The 20,539-nt window shown below is 48.4% G+C and overlaps 1 protein-coding gene across 7 annotated transcripts in view; it reads right to left on the minus strand.

Annotated features, from left to right (window-relative positions):
- Positions 1-20,539, minus strand: part of MDGA1 (MAM domain containing glycosylphosphatidylinositol anchor 1) — a 162,365-nt gene that overhangs the window by 89,074 nt on the left and 52,752 nt on the right. For all 7 annotated transcript variants that reach the window (XM_064158839.1, XM_064158842.1, XM_064158841.1 and 4 more), the window contains 4 exons: positions 10,572-10,711; positions 7,750-7,924; positions 3,408-3,604; positions 472-604 (listed from right to left, as the gene is read on the minus strand). In XM_064158839.1, coding sequence (XP_064014909.1) covers positions 472-604; positions 3,408-3,604; positions 7,750-7,924; positions 10,572-10,711 — 645 coding nt within the window. The remainder of the gene's footprint in view (positions 1-471; positions 605-3,407; positions 3,605-7,749; positions 7,925-10,571; positions 10,712-20,539) is intronic.

A 20,539-nucleotide genomic window follows, 5' to 3' on the forward strand; every position in this document is an offset into this window, starting at 1 on the left:
TCCACGAACATCAGCACCAGTGGAACCCATTAGCTGGGAGGTGCTGAGCACGCAGCCTGGCAAACCCAGGCCAGAGTCACACACAAATGAATTATTTGTAAGAACTCCTGCAGCATCTGCTCTACTCTAGACTGTATCAAATCTATTTTTAAACTCACTTAGAACTATAAATAAATAAAAGTGTCTGCATTAAAAACTACATAGTGCCTCAACACCTACACATAGTCTGTCTTAATGATCTTGCAGCAGGCCTGGCCGTGGCAGGAGCTATATGCAGAGCTACAAGGTATTAGAGCATCCCTGGCCACAAGACTTCTGCATGAAGGACTTGTAAGCCTTAGCAGCCATGTGCATGTACATGAGGTGCTGCAGGCCCTGGACAGGGCACTGTGCTACACTCCTGGAGGAGGAGTGGCTGTTGGGCAAGTGAGGGGTCAGATGGCTAAAAGGACCCTCTGTATACCCTCTTACCTGTGGTGTTTGTGAGCTGGAAGGTGATGGATTTGTCAGGAATGCTGCAGACATTGCGGACGGACACCTGGCACGTGTAGCTGGCGTAATCCTGGGGCCGCAAGTTCTTCAGCTTCAGGACTTTGGTTTCACCCTGGGAGTTGGGAAGGAAAGACACAGGTGTACAAGGCACAGTTCATCACTGCAAGTCCAGAATTTACAGGTTACCAGCAGCTCCTATCAAAACCTCAGGGAACTCAAGGTTCTCCTAGACACACATAAAGGACACAAAACATTTGCAGCAGTAAGTCCACCTCCAGGATTTCTTCAAACACCTAGAAACTGACTGGCATTTAACCTGGAAGCACAGCCCAACAGGTCTAGGCATAGTTTCTCCCTATCTGCCGTCAGAATAATCTTGTGGAACTTGAAAAATCTCCCAGAACAGACCCTGAGATCTCACATCAAAATGCTGGTAGGAACCCAAGAGGCATCACTGGGGTCTCAACATCAGCAAATCAAATCAGAGCAGATTTAAGCATTAATGCCGGTCTAAATACGGCAAGTTCAATAGTTATGCTGTAAAAAAGTCAGTACAGGGGAAAGAGATAATTCAGAGAAATAGTTAAAGAATATATTCTCCTGTCCCGGGCCTGAACGTTCCCATCTTTGTGCTGTAGACCCTGTTCTCACTTTCGCTGGTGTAAATCCAGACTGGCTGCACAGCTTTTGACAGCCTCTTCCCACACTAGAGTGGCAAGCAAACAAAACCATTCCCTGGCACTCCATTAGCTAGTGGCTTGGCACAGAATCAGAGCCAAGGTGTTAACAATAGACACGTTCTGTGGATTTTCGCCTGTGGAACGTGGGGAGCTGCGAGCTGCAGGCCGTGGCCAGCACAGCCTGCACCTCGTCCGTCCGTCCGTCCGCCCAGGACAGCCTGTCGCTGCGGTGCTCCTCCTGTTCGCCTACATCTCCTTTGGAGAAACCACGCCGTAATTGCCTGCAAACGTGACAAGGTGTCAGCACAACAAATCCTCTCGAAGGCAACCTCGAGGGACCGGCCGATGAGCTCAGGCATGCTAATATGCAGAGAACAGGGATCTGCACTGAGTGAATTACAGAGATAAATACCTAGGAGACCAATAACCCTGTGAAAGTCCTGTCCCGAGACAGGCTGCTATGCCGCGCAGACGACGGCATTTACAGCGTGCATGTCAAGTACTTACTTAGGGGGCCATATGTATCTCCTAATATTGATTAGTAAATGTTGGCTAAATCTGTATAAACCTTCAGTGTAAATAAGCTTTAAAAAGCGTAAGCAGAGAAGTCTTCACCTCTTTCTTTAACGTAAAGGCCTCCCCCTGACAGCACTTCTCTAGCACAACGCTAGAACCCCCTAGGAAGGCTGCTTTGTTAAGCAGAGCGCATCTGAGCTCCAGCAAGCCTTCCCACTCCCAGAAGTACTGCAGAGGTGTGCTTTTGTTAACTTCAACTCTTATCAACCCAAACCCACAGTTTTATGCTAGTGCTAAGGAGAGGACCACAAGGGCATGCCTGTGCAAGCACAACAGGCCTAACACCCTCTCTCAGACGGGAACAATGCATCATGGTGGGGGCTTTGCCTGACAGGAGCTGCAGGACGCTGGGTCACTTGCACATTAATGCTGCAGCACCGCCAAACTCTGCCAGATGCCTTATCTTGCTGAAGAAAATATCTCAAGTCCTAAGACACCCTCTCATTAAGCAATGTCACTTGTTAATTACACTGATCTTAGTGAAAGCTGAAAGAGCCCACGGTGGCTTTCTCTAAGGCCAGGGACGTCCTGGTTGTACACTGCATAGCACTGGACTAGACAAAGCTTTCTTCAGGGCCCAACAGCAGCGCTGACCTACAGCACCTCTGCAAATGTGCCGCTAACCTGCGGCTTTCTTCTCTCCCCTCATCCCTCTGAATGTTTCCATTTGGCTGCCCATTTCCATGACCTGCAGAGATGGCATGTTTCAATAAAATATGAACATGACTACATTAACTGAAAGCGTGCCTGGAGCATTGCTCAGAAATCAAATTTGCCAGAATGTGCTTAGGGTCCAGCTTTGGGAGCATGAGGAGGTGTGGGGGATGAAATGGGTGCTCTGAGGAGTGACCCTTTCAGCCCTCTCTTCCCACCCATCAATGCCTTGTGCTGTCGAACAGCCTTGCCGGAAGCGCTGCGGCTGGGTCACATCTGAAGGACACTCAGAGCCACTGCTCGGCTTTGCATGACACACCTAGCCTACCTTGGCAAAAGAAAACTTCCTGTCTCCCACCACACTGGCAGGCTCATCACCGTGAAGAAAGCAGCATTCAGAGGGCAAGTGCCACAGAGGCAAGCAGGAGGGGCAGTAAGTCTGTAGAGTCGCTTGCCAGAGGATGACAGTCAGAAAGTGCCCAGGCAGTTGGGCTGCCTCTGTTACTTCTAGCCATTAGGAGAAGTTTTTTGTCATTTGACTCATGGATCCCACAGCATTGCCTGCAGTTCACTCACACTGCTAAACAGGAAGCAATTCCCCTGATGTATGGAGCTTGGGCACATAACTGAGGTTAAAAAAAAAGAGTAATGAGAGATATAGAGGAGACTGAATCTTGGGATTGTTTGCTTGGATTTTAGTCTCAGCCATCCAACAGCCACATAAACTCAGGGGAGCTGTGACCTGCTCCCAGGGACAGTACCAAAAAGTGGAAGGGAACTGAAGGTTGTCATGCTCCCTCCTGCTGCTCAGCTCCTCTGGGACCCCAGGAACCTGCGTGTAGAAACAGGCTCTGTCAGCCCTATCAGAGACAGTATTCCTTGCAGTGTCTACCACCCTCTCCTCAGCATCATAATCCATACAGAGAAAGAAACGTGATCCACTACAGAGTACCCTGCATCAGCAAGATGCTCAACACAAGCTGGGGGAGCTTTGGGCTCTTTCACCTGTGTGTAGAGGGGCTCATAGATATCCACGCCATTGTCCTGACTGTGGGAAAGTGTCTCGGCTCCCCGTTTCCAGATGAAGCGAGCTGGTGGGTTGGAGTTGACAGTGCAGCGGAGGAAGACAGTCTTCTCCTGGTAGAAGCTGCCACGTACATCACTAATGGTCTGGTGAACGGTGAGAACAGGTTCATCTAGATCTGGAAGGAAGTTAAGGAGGGCCAGAGCTGCTGTTAGTGAAGCTCGGTCTGCACATGCAGCCTGCAGAGCAGTTGATGCTCCACATGCCATAGAGCAGACTGTGTAGTTCCCACACATTCAGCTGATGACACTGCTGAATTAAGAGCTGATCTGTGTGCAGGTAACAAGCAACACCTAAAATGAACCAAGCAATATCTAAAGTGAACAGACAGGAAAAGCCAAAACTATCCCACTTACCACACAACCTTCAGAGAACAGAAAGCACCTTCTGGTTTGCAGATTCCATGTGGTACTCAAGCAAACTGCTTGCTATGTGCCTCTCAGAGCAGTGAGTCGCCACACCTTCCCCAATGACACCCCACATCCAAAATCACTTGCTCTCTACTTCAGTGAGAGGTCAGGAGAACCCCAGGAGAATGTTTCATTGTCATTTCTTCTGTTTTCGGTTCCCACTTCCCAAATCTCCCTTGAAACCATGGGGCTAAGCCCACGGCTGTAAAATGCTCACACAATGGACAAGAAACCATCAAGTCAAGGTGTGAGAGCAGAAGTCAGGACGAGATCAAGGAGCTGAAATAGAGACAGCAGCAAGTCTCATGGGGTGCCATGGGAACACGAGATGCAAAACACTGAGAAAGGGATGTACAGTTTCTCTTTCTGTTAAAACCCCCTCCATGTATTTCCCTCTTTTGAGATCTGTACTAACTCTTCCTTCTCTTATTGCATCACTATTGCCCATTCCTAAGCTGATCAGATTCTTCTCTGGTTTATCCCTTCACAAAACCTGCTCCTTTCAATTCCCTTACCATGCCTTCACCAGATATACAGCTGTCATGCTGGGATCCATGGTTCAGGCACTTCACCTTGCAAGGACAGAAACAACAGTCCTGCAAGAAGCATACTTTCTCTATCCACTCACGGCACACTGCTCCCCAGAGCCTGCCCTCCGGCTAAAAGAAAGGGATCATTTTCTTGAGCTTCTGTGCCACACACCAACATCTGAACATCAAGGAAGCATGGGAAAAACTCAGCTTTGAGACTGATCAGGATCAAATGTAAAGGTATCATTTGACAAGATGGGACCAACTGACCTTCTAAACTGAAACCCATCCCCATGCCCTTAAGCACATCATATAAGGCATCTGCTGAGCTCAGCTGAAGCAATTCTACATTTTCAGCAGCTTTATAATCCCACCTTCAGCTGTAAGGAAACTGATGCACACGCACAGAGTATCCCCTTGCACTGCAGCTAGCGTGTCATCCAAATAATGCAAGCTCTCTGCTGAATCACAAGTTTCAACTCGTGAATTTGCATCTTTTAATGAGCTGTAAGCTTAGTAGACAGCAATTGTAATGGGACCTGAGATTTGTCGGCTTGACCACACCAAAGCTCAGAGATACAAGTAGAATCATTAGCTAAACAATGACAAGGCACAAAAGCTCCCCAGGCGAGATGTCTAGCTGAAGAAAAACGTACATAGGAGGGAAAAAAAGGCTGCTTTCTATACAGTGCTGTCTCTGTGTGCCCATAGGGTGACTGAATTTCACATCACGTTCCCTTAGACCACGACCTGGGGAACGGCCTCTCCTCTTCCCTCATTTGTCCTTAACTCTCCTTTATGTGTTCAAACTTTACAGAAGGAACTCTATAGCTACCATCCTTCTGCGGTTCCATTTCTCAGCAGAATGCGTGGCAAAACACTCCCCTTAGTGATCAAAGAGGATGCTCACCATTCAGGTCTCCTGGCTCCCAGCTACTCCAGACACAGAAAACATCTTCTTTTTGGCTGTTAAACCTCTCTCCCCTCGAATCTTTCAGGCTTCTTTCGTAGCAGTCAGCTCTAAGTCTAGCCCTCCTGAGAAAAGCTAAAATGAGGCCTACAATGCTATGTATGTCCTTGATGTAGCAGCAACACTACTGATGTCAGTGAGCTGCAGGAATGATAACCGTGGCCCAGGGCTGCCCGTGGAGACGATCACATGGGATGCTTCATGTGCAACAGAGGCTTGTAAACATCTATTCCTTTTTTCTTCTTTACTTTCTCTCTTTCCCACGTGGAAATACTCCAAACAGCAGCTGTGTCTCTGCCAGTGTCTAACCAGTACTTTAAAGCCTCACTTGATGCCCACTTGGGGCAAAGGAATGACTTGCTACACAGGCTACTGTTTCCAGTTTAATATCCTCTCATCACCAAGGGTGCTCTCCACAGAACCTTGCTGTCTAACACTAAAAGTATGAGTGAGAACTAGAAGTAGCTGTCAGGGACACCGAGGTTCACAGGAGGGCAATTACTTACCTCTAACTATGAACTGGGATGCAGGGAAAGAAGGGGATTGTTTTCAAATTCTGGTTCATTCAGCTGAAGGTTGCCTGGGTAAGTGTTCAACAAAATCTGTGGCTTTTCCCATGTGTTCCCTTGTACTGAATGCAAACACTGGCAGAAAATAGTCTCTCCTCCCCAAAAACAAAGTGAGCAGAACAGAGGTGCATTACCAAGTCCATCTGCAGAGTAGATGTTAGTATGAGAAAGCCCTTGGCCATCCCATTAGCCCCACAGTTCTACAGGTCAGAGCTGCACAAGGGACCATGGGACACTACATCACTCTAGCTCCAGCTTGCACCCCAGAAGCAAAGGGAGTGCCCTCAGGCCACAAAGACACTTATGTCTAAGTCTTGTTCCTAGAGACACCAGACCTGGCAAGGCTAAAGAAAAGCAAGGCCCTTTTGTGATGCAGAATCATCATATCCCTACCACACACAAGAGAATAAAAGGTCAGAGAAGCCAAGCAGATCTGTGTAGGTGTCAGAATTCCTCCAGACAAAGCTATGCAGTGCCCAAGAAGAAATGCTTATCCTATTCAAAGCAGCTGCTGCTGCAGCAATCTGTTTTCCCAGCCTGTAGGATGGCGTTCACACTGCACTGCTCCAACGCAGGAGAGGGCAAGGATAGAACAAATGTGAGCTGCTCCAAGCTACCTAATACAACTGCAGATCATGAACCTGCCAAAGTGTAAAGATGGCACACTTGGTGAAGGTCACATCACCCTGGGCCTAGACAGCAAGACTAGGAAGCAGCAGAAAGGCAGCAGCTGCTGTCAGCAAATCTCTGCCTAGAATCTAGGCAGATACTGGGGTTTTGAAGCCTGGACGCTGCTCTGCTGGCAGATAACCACAGTGCACCTCAGCACAGAAGACTGACTTGATTGGAAGACTGTGAGAACAGCTGGTGACAGGTTCAGGGAGAATTCCAGCTGCTTTATCACACTTTACACATTTTTAGCATCAACCTCTTGCTGTCTAGGACTTCTGAGAAGAGACAAGAGAGGAGAGGGATGTGGTGTGACTCAGGGTGGCAGAACTGGAATAGTGGGTAGCGAAGGACAATAAGCAGAATGGCAATCTTACCCAAGAGACCAAACCTCTTCAAAAGTTGCCCAGATCTTAAACCTTGGATTTCTCCCACACAAGTTTACAAGAGAAGTTTAATTTCCCCCCTTTTTGGCCAGAGTAGCCCAAGAATAAACAACATTAAGTCAGCATGAGAAGCCTTCAAAATTTGGGGCCTAGGGCAAAGAACAGCTAGCAGCATCTCCAGCACACAAGAAGGATGGGCACTGCAAGCAGCCAGAGAAACCGAAGCCAAGGGGTCCTTATAGATTTCTTCACAGCTCAGCCTCCTCAAGGGCATCTCCAAGTCTTTTGCTTCATTTCCATCATGCTATAATGACAGCAAGCTCCAGATGGGAGCAGGGCACTGGTTTCAGGAGTGTCCCAAACATCTCAGGCACTCCAAATTCAAGAAATATTGGCTTGCTTTAAGCATTGCCCAATTCAAAATGGAGAGCAAAAAATTGGAAGCCTTCTACAATGTTACATCCCAGAGAAGTTCTAGGGGCCCCTGGGAGTGAAAGACATCATGGTATTAAGATAAGAATAACTCACATGGACAAGCAGAGCTGTCTTTCTGGTGGATGGATCTAATCTCCTAGAGAAAATGGACCCTGGGGACACTGCCCCAGTCCCTTTGCTCCTGAATCAGGTGCACGCAGTCCTAGGGAAATGCAGCTCCCTGCGGGCCCTGCAGCAAGGCAGAGACATGCAGTAGAACTGTGGGAAGGTCTGGGCCGCCGCTAAACGACTTACACTGCACATCTACTCGAATGGACTTGATGGCAGGGACCCCAACCCCATTTTCTGCTTTACAGTAATAGCGGCCCCCCTGCAGCCTTTGGATCTTCTCAATGCGAAGGGTCTCGTTTAGCACTGACGTCTCTTGGAATTTGTCCGACGCGCTGCCGGCAGTTTTGGTCCATCTCACCTGCACGAGAGTGAGAGAAACACAGGCAGTCAGTGAGGCAATCTAGAGATCCCAGGGGATGGAAACGCTTCCTTTGCTCCTCTTCCCACTCTGCTCCATAGAAGAGGCCCTGTGGCACCACCCAACCATACTGATCTCAGCAGACCAGCTTCTGGTGGATGGTTCTCACCCGTCACGACTCCCCACGTCTGTGTGCCCAGGGTAACTCCTCAGTTCACCCAGACACACACTGCTCTAGTCCTGCAAACTCAGCAGACTGGTTAGTTTTATGCCACTATCTGCCCACCACAGGACCTTCAGCATTAAGCCTTGGGATCCCACATAGGCCATGAAGCTACAGCAGGTCACAGCCAGAGAGCTTTTGTTGCAGTCAACGCCCTTTCATCTTTCTCTGGACAGCAAGGCTGCTCCCGCTGTTTGCTTTGCAAGTAAAAGTGGGAAAATGTAGCTGCTATCTGGCTTTTGCCCTTTCCCCACAGAGAACCTCTGTGTATGTTGTTTTTGTCAGCACAGAACCTTTTACTTTGATTTTAAAGATACAGAGAAAGAAAATTCTAAAAAATCCCTTTGGATTCCAAGTTATCTTGCATTTTTTGTCCTTACTTCACATGTCTTAAGATCCTGGTTTGTGGGGACAACAGAGCTGTGCAGTATTTCATGGTGGCAAAAGGACAGCACTCCTAAAGACTGAATGGTTATTCTTCAGTGGCAGTACAGGCTTCCCCTATGTTTTCTGCAGTCCAGAGAATGAAAGAAACAGATGGAATCCATTCCATTGCTTTCATGTATCTGTAACCTCTCTTCTAAAGGTTGGCAACTGGTGATCTCCCACACTACTGCCCATCTAGACTCTGGGAGCAAGATCCACCAGGATCAGTCAACAGAAAGAAGACAGACTTTCATCTGGTGTTGGCCACAGATGACATGGACCAGACACCCTGATCACTCCATCAGACTTTGCCTAAAGCTCACTGCCACCACCTGATTGATGCTGATGCCCCGGAAAGAGCAGAGTTGTCTGTGTGGCTGTTCCAGAGCACTAGACTGAGCAGATTTTTTGAGATAATGACCATGGATTTATTTAGCCTTTGAAGGCTTTTTATGAAATTGTCTGAGGGCCCCTCGACTCTGAGTCTCCTGTTTGCAAGGCCACTTCAGCCAGTTCTTTAATCTTTACTTAAATGAGATTGAAATTGAATTTCGTCCACATTTTTATGCTTTAATGACTGGCTGACAGAAGGGAAAAGAGAAGATTAAACAAAGGTTAGGAAAAGAGTTTAGCTGGGAAAGAAATCTGTCCATGAGCAAGGAGAGCAGAGATAGGATACACGCTGGGTTTTCTGTCTGTGGATTCCAGCCTTCCTGGTCAGATGTGGTTCCACACTCTAGCGTCTGCTGTGCATGTCCAGGCAACAACAAAATCATAATGCTGCCCCATCAGCATGCTGTCTGTATCAGGCTCTGCTCCAGCAAACCCACCCAGCTGCTCAGACTCAAATCCCTGCAACCTGCCAGCACCTTCCCCCATATTCAACACCTTTAGGAAGAGCCAGCCCTGCTACCTTCCTTGTTTCTGACATACACAGCTGTCACCTGACCATCACTGTCACAAGCCCAGGCTGTTCATTTTTCCTGGCTTGCCTCATATAATTTCATTTTTATTGTTTCCAGGATATGCTTTGATGGATAAACCACTTCAAATCCTGACGGCTGAGTCTCTCTCCTTCTCCTCTGTCATTGCCTTTTAGCCAAGCAGCTCCTCACAAGACAGTCCACAGAGGTGCTGACTGGTGTGTGCAGATGCATGGCTTCTCACATAAATGCCTTTGGCAGGAGTGGGGCAGAGGGCCAAGGCAGCACATGTAGCACACTTGGACCCCTTGAGCGCATTCCGGCATGCACCACACTGTGCCCCATGCTCTGGACCAGTGTCTCTACAGACACATCCAAGCTAACACTGAACCAGCCTGCTTGAGTATCTGAAGGGTGAGGAGGTGGCTGCACTGGGCTTGAAGCTATGCAGCCCTCTGTAGACCCTGGGGAAGAACTACAGCAGTTAGCCAAGCTCAATCCTTTACCTCTCCAATGAGCTGTGACTTTGACCATAGCATGGACACACTCAGCACTGCATGTCTGAATCTGCCTCTGGCCAGTGGCCATAAAAAAATGACCATCAAGCTCTGTGAGACTCAGTGAAGAGCACTATGAACAACTTTCTGAACTTCCTCGAACAGGTTCCCCTTGGCTGTACATCCAGAGAAGCTGAGAGACTGATGGACCATCAAGGACCGACTTCTATTGTCAGCACCTTCAGGAAGTCTCCTCTGGCCTGTTCAGGCTGTTCCTTCTTCACAGGACGAAAGATTTGAGGGTGCTTTGTGTACTATGTTTAGGCTTTCAGGTTTTCTGGAGCCTTCGCATGCTCAAGACCACCCAAAGGCTTGTGCACAAAGCTTTGCAAACTGCTTCCCATGCACGTAAGGCTAGATGCTTTGTAGCTTAACAAGCTAATGCTTGTGTTGTGGAGCATCCCTACCTGACTCCCACATGTAGAAAGAAGCTGGCCACATCACTGCCCACAGTTCTCCTCTATGTGGAGACTGCAGAGAAGTACCACAGGAGCACGGTGAGAAGATGGAAAGTTTACCTGTGGCCGGGGGTGTCCTGTGACCAGACACTGCAGGACCAGCGTGTCCCCCTCTCGAATCGTGTAAACACGCTCGCTGATGTTGTCCTCCTTCACCACGCATGCCTGCCCAGCATGGATGATTTGGGCCTGTGCAGGAGCTGCAGAGAGGAAAGAGGAGGTAAAGAGGGAAACAAGCATCACCCCAGCCCCCTATGCCCACTACTCAAGGTGGCTGCTTCCATGGCAAGGTGGAAGAGCCATCTCTTCTGGTGCAGAGAAGAGCCAGGCAGCTCTGAGTATAAGATACAAAGGTCTCAGGAGATATTAAACTAAGCAACTTTCCCCATCCTCCTGGGTGTCTGGTATCAACTGCTATTTTAAAAGCAGCTCTAGGCACTGAAAGCAGAATATGGAGCTTTTTTGGAGGACCCTCCTGCTTGGGCTGAGGAGCAAAAATTCTCTGCTCTCGCCTCTCCTAGACAGACATATGTGCAAGTAGTTAAAGAAGGATCTGGTCAAATCACAACTGCTCTATGCCTGTCTAAACCAGGCCTGATTACTATGATTTACCTTGCAGAGGACTGAGATAACTACCAAGTGGAGTCAGAAAGGTCCTTGAAGCTCTGTACAGCCTTTAACACATGTTCTAGAACATGTGTAGCACACAAGCCTTTCCCAAATTACACAACAACCTGCCTCAGCCCTGAGCCATAAGGCACAGGCTCTGCAGGATCAAGGGACCCATAATCTCTGAAGATCTCTCCACCCGGGGCTCCAAGCCAAGCCCAGATGCTGCCAGCCTGGCCAGGAATACAAGTGGAGACTAATGCTGTAGAAAAATGCAGGGAAAAGGAGTTGCCAGGTGAGAATTTTTAAATTCCCCCCCCCCAAATGATAACTGTGTGCCACTGGAGCCCTGACCACAGCAGGCAGAGAGACGCTCTAAGGAACAGGGGGTTTAAAGAAAGGGTTCTCGGCTCCAGCTGTGCAAACAGCCCCTGGGTCCTTACTCCAAAAGGGGTTGTGTGATCGCTGAAGTGGCTGAGCTGCATTGAAGGTGACTGTGCAGAGCAATGGGTCACCTGTGCTTGCTCAGGAGGGAAGCTCCAGCCACACTTCAAGGAACAGAGAAGCCCACAACGTGTCTAAGAATGGGCGGCTCAGTGAGAGTGCTCTTGGGATACTTGCCCGTCCTGCTACAGTACCGACTCTGCAGTCACAGCTCTGGCTCCCGTAAGTGAAACACAGCACAAATGAACAAGTCATGGAGGATATGACCAAGGAGCTTAAAAGCAATGAACCTTAAGCTAGCCTTCTAAACAAGCACAGGCTTTGCACAAAGCTGAACTGAGTACCTACTTTTCCTCAGTCGAGGTTAGCTGAGCTTCAAAAGACTTTGCCCCCCCCCCCCCCCCCCAATTCAAAAATCATTCTGGCATGACCAAAATGCTCTAAGTCAAATCACCCAGGCAAGGCAAGCACTCAGATTTACGCTGATTTTATCCACCAGCAGCACGGATATAGGGTAGGTTGTGCTCAAGCACTGGAGAAGATCTGCCTTTGAGGCCAGCCTGGCCAAACTGGTTTCACCACAACGCGCTGACCACGCAGCAGCGACACAAGACTGCATGCGAGGCTAGCGGGCGGCAAGCTGCACTTGCTGCTGGGCTCCGCGGCCGCCCAGCACGGCACATGAAGCAAGCTATTGCCTCTTCGTGCATGACCTCAGGTGGCACTTGGTTAAAATTGTTACGCTGATTGTCCAAACTAGTGACTAACAGAAGTAACATAGGTATCTAAATAACAGGACGGCACAAACGTGCACAAACTCCTCAGCCTCTCCTGTCCTCTCCCTCTTGCAGGGCTCCCTGGAATGTGTCTGGCATCCCTTGAGCATTATGAAATTCTGAAACTAAATGCTAAAGCTTTACTGATAAACTGAGGAGAGGAGTGACCCTCCCCCTGCCTAGACGGTGGAGTTGAAACCAGGAGAAAGCAGAAGCCTGCCCGTGTATGTGCTTACATCTGTGTGTTTGTATACACATGCATGGAGGGTTATAGGTGGTGAGTAAAACAGTGATTCATCAGCAGGAAAACACATCACGAATGCTTGTCAAGTGAACAGTGGCAAAGAGGAAATTCAGAAGCCTCTATAACCTTTGCCAATGCACTTTAATGCATATGACAGTCTGTTGTGTGGTTCCAACCCTCCCATCAGTCCCCTACAGATCTGCTGTCACACCTTTAACCCCGTGTGCACCACAGAGCATTGATCACAGTGCCAAGACGCAAGCTGTGAAGCTCTACAATTAAAATACAGATGCTGTCCCTTCCCATTCTGTATCATATCCCCCAGTCTCCAACCTCTGATGCGTGCAGCTCAGTGGGGTCCTGGCAGCCTGAAGCAGCAAAGCTATCATAACCTCCTTCACAGTCTCTTGGTTGCATGTGCCGGCTGGTGGCTCTATTCTCCCTTTACAAATATGACCTTGCTGCAAAAACAGATTTCCAGCTACCCCATGGAGAATAAGAATATTTATCTGCAGCTCTAGCTCCCAGTTAAATGTTATCTTCAGGTGCCCTGTTCTACCCCATGTGGTATAAAACACAAGTCTTTCAACTTAAGCACTTTTCCCTTTGACCATCCCCACCTCCATAATTTCACCTGTCTGTGTAACCCTCTTCTGCCACCTGCCTAAAGGCACTTCCACATGGGGAATTTCTACTGGAAAATCATTAGGTACATTGGTACAAGACTAGAGTAGGTTTGTGCAACTATTCAGGTGCCAAATTACCTTGTGGTAATTTGCTGGCATCTGAGTTTGACAGAAATGGTACTGAAGCTAACCCTTATTTGGCACTACAAAGCTTTATATAGCATTAGCCCATAGCAAAATGACGACCCTGGGGATAAGCCCTGCATAACCATTTTATTCTCTTCTCCCAGATTCCTCTTGGATCTGATGAGATGTAACAAAGCTTATAAGCAAGGATGTGCACACCTAGCTTTGTCCATAGGTGCCTTAACTTGCTTTTGTTACCCTTACAGATATTCATTACAAAGGGAGATCACTTTAAGTGACTGTAACATCCCTCTTGCAATCACAGCACCAGGTTCCCAGCAGCCCCAACAACCATTTTTCCATGTCTTAAATCCCATATGAACCCATATCTCTCAAAAGAGAGATCAGAAAGCCTAGGGTTGTCTTAGGAAGAAAAGCACTCAGGTAGATGGCAAAGGAGTCTAAGAAACTCCACCTTTGCTTACAACTTGACATTAGTGAAGCAGTGGGGCCTGAGCAATGAAGCAACCCAGCTCTTACAGGACTGCATTAAATCACAGGATGAGACTCATGAAGGTCTCTGTTCCAAGCTCTGTCTGCCACAGAACACAAAGGCTGGGAAAGTCACCTCATGCCACATTACAGATGGGCAGAGAGACTGTGAGGATTAATTGCACTTTTAATGTGCTTGAACAGAAAGAATACATTATTGTTTGACATCATCCCAGGTCTCCTGGAGGATTTCAGCATGCAGTTTGCACACTGCCAGCACAACAGGATGGCAGGACCATGCCTGTCAGAGTAGTTTCACAGAAGGCCTTTAGGAGGGAAAAGAAAGGCCAGAGTATGAGACCATGTGCTGGAGACAAAGCAGCAATCTGAGGTGTTCTCAACAAAGTGCTCTACAAAGAACAACCCTTGCATAGAAACAACCTGCCCTGTGAAGCCTTGCTGGGGCATAATCCCTCTCCCCTAGCCAGCAAACACAGAAGCAAAGGTCCAAACATAATCTCTGATGACCTCTATGGGGGGAAGAAGGGCTGGCTGTCACCTACTCTTTTTCTCCCTCCAACACTTTGGGGGACACATGTGTCATCACCTCTACTCCCAGGTAAGAGATCAGCTTAGGGAAGGCTCCCAAAACACAGGCTTCCAGAGAAACCAGGCCAGAAAAATACTCATTGCTAGATGCTTACCTAGGGGTGGGGGTGAGATCAGATTCTGGACCTGCAGGGCTCAGAATTAGAACCTTCCTCAGGAAAAGGCTCACTTGCAATGCATTTGGCCTCTGCTATGCTTTCACTTGATGTATTTACACATTAAACCGCAAGGAAATTGGAGTGGATAAAACAACTTTATTCCCAGTGCATTGCACTGCACAATGTCATTATTACCATAATCTGCAAAACTGAGACTCCTGGTGCTTAGGAGTTGCTAATATTACCGTGCAGGAACGGTGAAAGGAATCGTCTCTTGGAGAGGCCTGAGCAGTCTGTGCTTGGTTCACAGGTCTAGCCATCCATCGTTGAGCCTCGGATTCTATCGCTACAGCAGCGGCAACGAGAGGCTGCTGAGCGGCAGACACTGCACCCACGCTCCCTCAGCCACAGCTGGCAACCACGAGGGTAGGCTGCTCACCCCTTCTGCAGCACAGCACCAGCTACACGTTACTGCTGCCCTCTCTTAGCTGTCACTGTCACATTGCCCCACCACCACCTCTGCCACCTGCACACTGTCTCAAGGGTGACAAAACAGCATCTCTAAAGCTGCTGGCCCAGCAGCCGCAGCTACACCGAACCCACCCATCTTTGCTAGCACTCTCCTGCAGAGTGGGGAGAGGAAGAAGCTGCACCTGGAGCTTTCCCTCGTCCTCAGACCCAAGCTACTCCTCAGGCCTGCCTTGCAAGGCAAGTGATGCCTTCCCATACATGTGGTGTAATTATAATTCAACCTCTTCTGCACATAAGTAGGCAAAGAAACCAGAGTCCTGCCCCATCCCTTTTCACAGCCTCCCTCGACTTTTCACTGCCCATTTATGTGGGAACAAGCTAGAGGGGGGCATCAGCTGCTGATTTGCTGCTTAAACCCCTTAAGAACCTGCCTGCCTGCTTCACTCACTCTTCCCCTTCTGAGAGAGCGGCACTTAAAGCATGCACCTTGAAGGCAGCTCCCAGGAAGGGGAAGAGTACTCAGTATGTGTGGAGCACAGCGGGGTTAAATAAGCGCTTCATTAAAGAAATCCACATGCGGCTTTCCTTGCTCAACAGCCACTCTCAATAACGGCCTGCCCATGGGTGGAATTGCCCTGCAGCAGTGTTGCAGACCCTGCAGGGCAGAGCACCCAGGGAGCATCTCAGGCCTTGAAGTTACTGCTTTAGTTAGCATTTTATCTCGTCTGTTCATGCATTTCACAACTCTGAAGAGCAGGGGCACAAAAACACGAAGACCTTTGAGGAAAGGGTTATGACCCTGTAGCAGAGCATAAAGAGAAGCCAGCACACAAGTAAAGAGAAGAGACATTTCAGCAACATTCAGCAGGAGGAAGATAGAGTAGGATGGGAAGGGTCTGCAGGAGCAGCATCCTGATGTTCAGACAAAACACCCTGCTCTGGGAGTAGATGGCAGCTACTTTATGGTGTGCTCTATCACTGTTCAGCTGGTGTCATTGATCACTCCACTGCAGGTGAAAGCCACAGGCTTTGCTGAAACTTTGGACAAAGCAAATTAACCAGTCCAACTCCAAGCTCAAAATGCAGGGCATATTGATGGGCCATTTGAAAAGGAAGATTCATTCCAGCTTGAGGATGATTATGGAAGTAATAATACACAATCGGTGTCCATTAACACTATCAGCAGGGCTATGGATCAATAGCATATTAATGGCTGAAGAACGACCACCCATGCCCACCAGCAGTTAAGACCAACACAATAGTAGAGAGAGAGAGAAGATGACAGTGGGTAGGTGTAATCAAGCTCAGGCACTGGATATTTTTGCACAGCCTGACCAGGAGAACAATTTTTATCACCACTTTCTGAACATGTCCCCTGTATACTTGCTTGGGGACTACCTCCTTTGACTAGCACAATGACATCCCCTGCAGGGACCTTCCCTTGCTAAAGCTGTCTGGAGCAGCTCAGCCTAATTAGGCTCCAACGTCTGAAAAAAAAAACAGGCTAGTTCCACAGCAGAGAGGAGGGCAGTGTAGAAGCCTCCAGGGACAGCTGAGCAGCAAAGCACATCCATGATCCGGGGTCTCCTCACACTCCTTGGGCTTCCCTCTTACCCAAGCTCCTCCTGTTGACTCTTCCAACTTGGTGTGCTGCCTCAGCAGTTCCATGCTACCATAAGCCCATCCTAAAGCAAAAGGCATCAGGGAGCCCTCCTTGCATGCTGATCGTAAGGGTTACAACCTCAAGCAACACAGATCTCCACTGTGTCTCTTCTGCTCCCATGTATCAGTGTGCTCACTGCAGCCCAAAACACACACACTCAAACAAAAAAAATCTGCATACTGTGCTCCTGGACTAAATAGCATCAATGAACACATCCAGTTTCAGCAGCAAAATGTCTATGACTCCTTTGTTACTTGCACACTGATAGTGACTAAAACACAAACATCAATCCATCCACCAAAGAACCACCCACTTCCAAGACATGCAAAGCAACCACATCTAACCCCACACAATGCTCCATAGTACTCAGAGCAACAGAACCTAATTTTCAATGGCGAACGTACAGGGAAATTACAGAGTTAGAGAAAGTCATCACAGAGCATGAAACTTGGCCACTTAAAATAGCATGGGTTTGGGCTGTTGGGTTTTTTTTGGGGGGGGGAGGTTGGAGGTTTTGTTTGTTTTGTTTTTCCTCCACTTGGAATAGGGCAAAACTACGCCATTGTATCTCTGTCTGATTGCACCTCCAGAAAGAGAGCTTCCTTTTACAAAGCTCAGCCAGATGATTTGCATGGTCTTAAAATAGCTTTTTGCTTAATCAATGTCACTTTCCTGAAGCATCACTCTGATTTGTTCTATTTTAGAAAAAAAGGCATCAACAAAATCACATGAGATGTCACAAATAGCAGGCTCACCTGCCAGTGACTTCAGAATTGTCTCCCAAGACCTTTGTTCAGGTCTAGAACTGTTGTACTGTGTCCTTTACTGAAGTATCAGAGTCGTCAGAGCATTGCTGACCCCTCATCAACACCAGCTCTCCGTCTGCAGAGGATCACTATTTTTCCCTAGGTGTTCACACTTTCTTAGAGGTCCATCTTGCTGATGACACCAAACTGCATGGAGTGGCTGCCACACCAGAAGGCTGTGCTGCCATTCCATGAGACCTGGACAGGCTGAGGGTTGGGCAGGAAGAAACTGAATTAAATTCAATGAGGGCAAGTGTAGAGTCTTGCACCTGGGAAAGAACAACCCCAGGGATCAAGATAGATTGGCGACTGACCTGTTGGAAGGCAGTGAAGGGGAAAAAGATTTGGGGGTCCTAATTGATGAGAGGTTGACCATGAGCCAGCAATGTGCTCTTGTGGCAAGGAAGGCCAATGCCATTCTGGGGTGTATTAGAAGGGCTGTGGCTAGTAGGTCAAGAGAGGTTCTCCTGCTCCTCTACTCTGCCCTGATGAGGTCACATCTGGAGTACTGTGTACAGTTCTGGACCCCCAGTTCAAGAGGGACACAGAACTGCTTGAGAGAGTCCAGGGCAGAGCCACAAAGATGATTAAGGGAATGGAACAGCTCTCTTAGGAGGAGAGACTGAAGGAGCTGGGGCTGTGCTGCTTGGAGAAGAGGAGGCTGAGAGGTGACCTCATCAATGTTTATAAATATGCAAAGGGTGAGTGCCAGGAGGCTGGAGCCAGGCTCTGCTGGGTGATGCCCAATGACAGGACAAGGAGCAATGGGTGGAAGCTGAGGCAGAGGAAGTTTCATTTAAACATGAGGGATTTTTTCAGTGTGAGAGAGACAGAGCACTGGAACAGGCTGCCCAGGAGGGTTATGGAGTCTCCCTCTCTGGAGATATTCAAAACCTGTCTGGATGCATTCCTGCGTGATCTGATATAGGAGATCCTGCTCTGGCAGGGGAGTTGGACTGGATGAGCTTTGGAGGTTCCTTCCAGCCTGTGACATTCTGTGATTCCTCCTAACTGCAGAGTAGCAAGCAGCAGAGCAGAGCAAAATCAATCAGGAACTTTCTTTGACAGGAATGAATTGGCAGATATTGCAACAACATTAGGGTGGCATAAACTCTGCACCACTCTGTGACTCCTATGCCTAAGTGGAATTTGTACAGATAACTCAATGATGGCAATACAAAGTTAGCCATCTTCAACATTTTAGGAGTCCGGGATATGGAGGCAGGCAGAGCCTGCACCTCTGAGATACCATGCTGGAAGCTTCCAGCTTTGGTGAGGAAATTCAGGAAGCATGTCTGTCTCATAATGTCCATTAAAAAAACTTTATCATCTTTCCCACTGTGCCAGCTTCAGAGCCTGAGCTGTATCTCTAAATCTTGCTGCAAAACCCAATGAGCCACAGAACCATGCTCAGGCAAGGGGATCCTGCCAAGCTGAGTCCTCAAAGCATTGCACTTAAAAAGCCATTTCTTGTCTGGTTGCTCCTTAAAGCTCTCAAGTATTTTAGGGGAAAACACAAAGGAGGCAGGCAGTTAGGGGAACAAATCAGGCATCTTCTACTGGAAAGACCACTGACAAGCTGACTTGTTTTTCAGCTGGTTAAACAACCCAAAATGAAATGGCCCAGTCAGAAAAAAAGAAGGCTACAGAGAAAGGACTTGAGCTGGACACAGGCAGCACAGACACTCCTTTAGCTTGACCATATGCTGCAGGAACAGTCCCCAGAGAACAGGCCAGCACCAGGCTGCTTGGCAAGTTAAATCCCTTGCATCCTTATTGAAGGAGGTCCCCAGACCCAAGCTAACCTTCATCTGTTTCATGCACCCATGACCCTCTGAAGGGTAACAAGCAGTTACAGCCATAGAGAAGGCTTGCTGACCCTGCTGGCCTCTGTAAGCCCTCATGCTCTGCTTGGCCACCACCAGGAGCCACGCAGTAGCCAGCCCGCAGGAGAGAGAAGGCTCGCTGCTCTTCATGCATCTTGCACTTCTGCCCTCCCCTTTTGCTCCTCTGTCACAGCATGCAGGAACCACTGAAGCTGCACATCCCTGCTCAGCTAGGAAAACTGCCTTTCACAGGTATGCTGCAGCTTGCCAGCAGCAGGTAGCAAAGCCAAACTGGTGATGCCCCCAGGACCTACTGATCATAACTTTTGCAGGCAAATGAACTTTGCTTGAATGGCCCCAAGGGTTTTACCTCTCTTCTGTTTCCCCTGAATTCAAGATCAGCTCATTTCTAAAGCCACTGCTGGCACTGCTTGTTCCATTTCCTTTCCCTTTTTATACTTTAGGTCAAACTGACTGTTCAACAAAGAGAAATGTGCACAGATCTACAGACCAGTATACTTTGAAACTCAGCTGTTGTTTCATTTCTGGACCATTTAACATAGGTGACAAAAGAACATCACAAACAGATACTTCACCCTTTCAAAGGGGAGAAAAAACATCCATTTGCTAATCATCTGTTGACTAGATTAGCAGCAAATGTGCATGAATGCTCATCGATGAATTACCACAGGCTCCTTTTCATATCAAAGTTGGGGGGGAGGGAAGGCAACAGCCATGGCACCCTGTCCTGGAAGGCTAATGGGCCTATTAGATGTCCTGACCCCACCCTTCTGCTGATGGGGGAAGCAAGGGTGGGAGGAACACAAAGGCTTGGGCCATCATGTCCCCTGCCGAAGTGAGGGTGCCCTGGTTTCACCTGATATGGTGAGTTTTGCAAAGGCCACTGTGACTGGTGAATCTCTGTGGCCAAAGGAGCCTTTACACTCGGGCAAGTAACACAAAGTGAGCTATGTTGCAAGCAGTTGTGCTGCCTCTGCCTTGCTGCCGCTGCCAACATTGTGCTCTCTGCAAATCTGCAAGAGATGCTGCCTGCACCTCTGCAAACCTCCATGCCAAGAGGAACCAGGATCAGGTCAGAGATCATCTGCCTCTTTCCCAGCACCCTGGGAAGATCTAGAAGCCTCTCAATGGCTGAGCAGTTCCAACACTGCCACAAAGGAGCCGGGGACTATATTGACATTTCTACCCCACTGCTGTGAGTAGAACAGACTTTCCCC

Source organism: Pogoniulus pusillus, chromosome 18, assembly GCF_015220805.1.
Source record: "Pogoniulus pusillus isolate bPogPus1 chromosome 18, bPogPus1.pri, whole genome shotgun sequence".
Classification (NCBI taxonomy): domain Eukaryota; kingdom Metazoa; phylum Chordata; class Aves; order Piciformes; family Lybiidae; genus Pogoniulus; species Pogoniulus pusillus.